Source organism: Protopterus annectens, chromosome 5.part1 (assembly GCF_019279795.1).
Source record: "Protopterus annectens isolate FY-2018-M chromosome 5.part1, PAN1.0, whole genome shotgun sequence".
In the NCBI taxonomy this organism is placed as follows: domain Eukaryota; kingdom Metazoa; phylum Chordata; order Ceratodontiformes; family Protopteridae; genus Protopterus; species Protopterus annectens.
Window position 1 is genome coordinate 435,302,484 of NC_056736.1, and position 5,321 is coordinate 435,307,804.

The 5,321-nt window shown below is 35.3% G+C and overlaps 1 protein-coding gene across 1 annotated transcript; it reads left to right on the forward strand.

Moving 5' to 3' along the window:
- The first annotated feature begins 2,761 nt into the window (after positions 1-2,761).
- On the forward strand, positions 2,762-3,472 carry LOC122803212 (olfactory receptor 2K2-like). The gene has a single exon (XM_044072819.1). It carries the CDS (start codon positions 2,762-2,764, stop codon positions 3,470-3,472), a length of 711 nt encoding a protein of 236 aa, XP_043928754.1.
- The last annotated feature ends 1,849 nt before the right edge of the window (positions 3,473-5,321 follow it).

A 5,321-nucleotide genomic window follows, 5' to 3' on the forward strand; every position in this document is an offset into this window, starting at 1 on the left:
TGCATGTGTTTTGTTTTGAGGTGGAGGATTTTTGGATGTCTGCTTTTGGAGCCTCTGTTGTTTTGGTAAGTTTTTTATTAGAGCCTCCGAGTATGTCTTTGTGTTTTTATGTGTTTGGTTTGCAGTTGTGGTAGGTCTATGTGGGACTGGGATTGTTGTGTGTGTGGTTGCCATCTCCTCCTGTCTGGTCATGCCAGCCCTGAGTTGAGAGAGTTCAGCCTCCAGTTTGGCTATATAGTTGCATCTCTCACATGTATTTGTGTTTGTTGGGAGGAGGAGAGGGTTGCCTGTGTACATGAGACAATTGTAGCATTGTCTCAAGATACCCAGATTGACCAGCTGAACTGGAGATGACGCCAGTAATCTACCACTTGACATGCTAGAACAGTATAAGGGAGTGGTATATCTTTAAGGGAAGTGGATATTCACAGGGGTGGTAAGTAGATGTAGTGCTTTACTTAGTACGAGAGAGCTTACTTAGTAGAGAAGTATTGAGAACAAGTGCTAGGCTTATAATACAGTGAGTAGTCTGGTTATACTAAGAGTAGAGCTTCCTTAAGGGAAAATTTGAAGAGCAGACTTGGCGGAGCCAGAAAAAGTTTAACCTTGTTTAACCGGTGCTGCGCTATAAGCACGATCACAAAGCCGTGCAAGCGCGGATTTTAAACAGTGAACTACAAAAGAGCTAGAAATGGTCCAAAACAACCAATTACTACAGCTTCTTGTGCTGAGGTCACTTCCCCCAAGGACAGGTAGGCTGCTCAAGGCTCCCCACTCACTCAGCATTAGGGTTATAGATAGCCTAGCACCTACCTATGAACCTATAGGAAATACACCCTGGGGATCACTTCTGTGTCTCTGCTCGACAGTGGCACTGGAAAATAACTTTCTTGGGTGGCGTAAGCCAGGGAACCTTGTTGGCTAGGCTTACGTAGGCCCTTGGGCCGATAGCCTAGTACCTACCTATGAACCTTTGAACCTATGAACCTTTAGGATTTGTAATGTTTATGGAGATCAAATTCTGCCATCCTACCACCGTCATGTAATGGTTACATTTACATGAGTGAGACAACTCCACCACTGAATTGGTGACAATGATCTATCAGCAACTGGCAGGCAAAACTAAAATTAGGTTTGGAAAGTAAAACATAATAATGCTGACAGATGCATATACAAAATATTGGCAGATAAGGATATAAAACATTACAGTGTTTGATACCCTTAGAGCTATTGTTTGTCTTAAGTAATTACTAAATAAACCTGGCAATGCATAATATTGTGCTCCAAAACATAGCATAAGATAACTTTAACAGTTAAACTAATATAATATGAAATGAGTAATGATTTGTTCTGGCATAGATGGGCTCATTAGTTAATACCACTAATGTCAGTGATTAAACATGAGCAGAAGGGATTTAGCTAATGAATAAGCTGCAACATCTTGCTGACAATTTAGACTTGTATAAAATGTAAAAAATATATTGACTTCAAAATCAGAATTAGTGAATTAAAACAGTTATCTAGTGTAATTAGGACCTGCCAGAATGCATGTCTTAGTAAGGAACTATTCCCCTGAGTTATTAGCATTAGTGACACAGTAAGTTCCTAAGAGAGAGAGACAAGAGTTTAAATGCGGTAGTTTGTAAGATCTTGACAATGAAATGTGAGGTAAGCTAGATTCGCTATGCCATTTAGTTTCTGAGGTGGTGCAGCGGTAGCGTTGTTGCCTCACCAGCGAGAGGTTCAGTTTGATTCTCGGCTTGAGCACTTTCTGTATGGAGTCAGCACATCCATCCCGTGGTCGAGTGGCGTTCCAAAAACATGAATGAATGGGCGTGTCTTCTTTGAAGGTTGGGCGTCGGGCTGGCACCTCGACACCGTAAAAATCAACTACCAATCATTAGCAGACCGGAGTTCCGCTGTGGCGACTCCTAACCGGGGAACGCTAATATAGCATTTAGTTTCTGTTAAGTGTGAGAGTTTTAAAGCATAGTTTTAATTCTTTAAAAACAAACTAAGCACTGTCATATAGAAATAAAGATTCTTTCAGAAATTGCATACTAAACACAGCTAATTTCATTACAATTTAGATAAAATGTCTGTGCTAATGATGTATCAGATTCGTGGGCTGTTATAAAAATAAACATGTAATGCAGGTAGTACTTTAAATATGGCATGATAACTTATTATTTATACTGCAAGTGTCTCAATCAATTTTCATTTTTAACAACGAATACATTTTCGTAGCAACTGAATACGCGCGAAGTGACGTGAAATGTCACTTGGTATTAATGAGCTATTTTTTTTTTTTTTTTTTTTTTTTTTTTTTGCTGCATATAACTGAAATATTTTAATAGATAGTGAATGTATTTAAATAAAGAACATAGAATAACAGTTTCTATTGTATAGATAGAACGTTTTTACATTGTATGTTCAGTTTTGGATCTTTGTTGATATTCATTAACTATTCTATTATGTAGAGGCTGATTATGACTTTCGTATCCAAAAAGAAATAAAAATAATGGAAAATGTTTCAACTGGAACTACATTTATACTAACCGGATTTGATAAAATGAATAATTTGCATTACTATTATTTTTTTCTAGGCAGTCTTGTACTCTATTTATTAATATTATTTTGTAACACTTTCCTCATTACTGTGATTGGCCTTAATGAAAATCTGTACGAGCCGATTTATATTTTTGTTTGTAATTTATGTTTAAATGGATTATGTACAAGTACTATAATCCTTCCAAAACTAATGGCAAATATTCTTTCTGAAGCAAAAACTATTTCTCAAGTAGAATGCTTACTTCAAACATTATTTGGAGTTATAGCCGGCTACAATGAAATGCCATTGTTGGCTGTAATGGCATATGACAGATATATTGCCATTTGTAATCCATTGAGATACTCCAGCCTTATGACAAAAATGAGGATGTGCATCCTTTTAATAGTACCATGGCTGTACTCATTTTGTATTGCTGTGCCATTCCTTTTTCAAGCCCTCAGTCTTCCATTATGTGGTAAGTTTATAGTAGGCATATGTTGTGATTTCCAAGCCTACATAAAGTTATCATGCACTAATGTGTCTGTTAACAATATATATGAGACATGTATATCAGTGATTCATACTGCCATGCTGATTGTTGTTATTGTTTATTCCTATGTGCAGATCTTTAAAGTCTGTTACAGGACTTCCAGTGGTACTAAGTCTAAAGCCCTTAATACCTGCATGACGCACTTACTGTTGTTGTTTACGTATTTATTGGGTGGCCTTCTGGTATTTTTTCAACTGCGTATGGGCAATGTCAGTGCCTTAGATTTTGTACAGCTCTTTATGTCACTCTTATTCTTCATGATTCCTTCTCTTTTCAATCCATTAATCTATGGGATTCGAACCCAGGACATACGAAAAGCTATTCAAAAAGTCATTACAAACAGCATGCTGTGCTCCATTGTCAACATTTAAAAGGCCTGAATGGTCAATTATTTAATTCCTTGGTGGATACATGAATTGAGCCACAACGTGAGCTTTTTTAATCATAGTCAAAAAAGTAAGACAAAAACAGAATTACTGTATTTACATATTATACATTTGATACATTAATAATACACAAAAATTCTTTATAATGAAGCATGTGATATCTGTAACATTTATAATGTTGATTGTAAATACTTTGAGATGTTACCGTGTATTATGTATGATTTTTCATTTACTATTTTTGAGTATTCATGTTATACTGTTCACGGTGTATTTGATTTTATTTACTTGTGGAGCTTTTCTCCCCGGACCTCCGCGGAAAAAGGGCTTCGGCTCTGTCAGACTAACCCAATCAACAAATGTCAAATAAATAAATAAATAATTTGAATAAGAGGAATATCTCTGTATGTACCACTAGTTTACAAATGGCATGTGTACAAAGTTGCATAATGTTAGCAACATTAAAAACAATCACTAGCACATAATTATGTGCAAATCTTGGCAACAAATGATACAAATATCTGTAGTTATATATCATTCTGCATGCTGTTTCATATAACATTAATGTTATCATGCTAAAATGGTGTCCTAATGATACATGAGTGTTTATTGAACAACTGTCATAAGTTATCACAAAACACTGCAGAAACACTCAACTGTGAGTTACAGAGCAGTGAGAAATATCACTTAAATGTTTCTGCAATGGGACAAGTGACTACACTTCTCAGTGTGGAAAATAGCATCCTCACCCTTGCTACTTATTTACTTAATCACCAACTTTGAGACTGCTGTATCTTGGCGAAAGTAGAAGTTTTCAGGGTGCCATTATCTCAAGTTTTAATGCAAATCCCAGTCACACTCAGTGGTTGTTCATAAGAACACCACATACTATTGTATTGAACACAAACCTAGCTGCCTGATAAAATGTTTATTTTGTATAAAATCATTGTGTTGAAAGCTCTAACAAGCTTGTTTCATATAAGTCATAAAAACATTTTGCCACATTGCGTATCTGAGTGGTAAATAAGTGACTCCCCTTATGGAGTCCAAGAGTAGCAGATACACACTGTTTCAAATACTGACTGGTAGGCAAATAAAGAATATAGTCTGTATATAAATGAAAGAGAAACAATGCATTCATTAATTGACTACTAATTAAACTTACATTAGAATTAACTTGTAAATATTAACTGCTTAACTATGCAAAGTGAACATTTAACTTTGAAGTATATAAGGACTTTTTTTTCGACAGCTTCAGAGTTATACCTGCACTGCTGCATTATGTCAGAGGGATATGGTAAATGTGTTATTGTTTTCTATCTTTTGGATAACTCTGCTATTGCCAAAGTATATCCACACATATTCTGGGAACAATTCTTCATATTAGTCAGTATAATTACTGTACAGGATATTATAGATGGCTAGCACCTCCTGCCTTGTTAAGTTCTTTTAAGTTTTCTGCTGTCAGCACCAGAGTCCTTTGCCTATTCTAACTTTACTAGTATAGTACAGTTCAATTTAACTTCCTATATACAATTTAAAATTTATGTTGTACAACAGTACAGAAATGCAAGTAATCAACAATTTTTGGTGGTTTACATAATGCATGTATCGGACAAGATATTAATGTTACATATCAAGGGAAATCATTAATATTTTTTGTCTGTGGTGTTTGAAATCTTGTACTGATAAAATTCAGATTTGTGGTTCCTTCAATGTTTTTAATAACCTCAATTTTTCTTTTTTCAGAATTTATGTATTATTTTGATTAGAGACGACTTTTTAGCTACTTCAGCAGGAAATAATAATGTTTTATCTTGGGTCATTAATGCTTTCA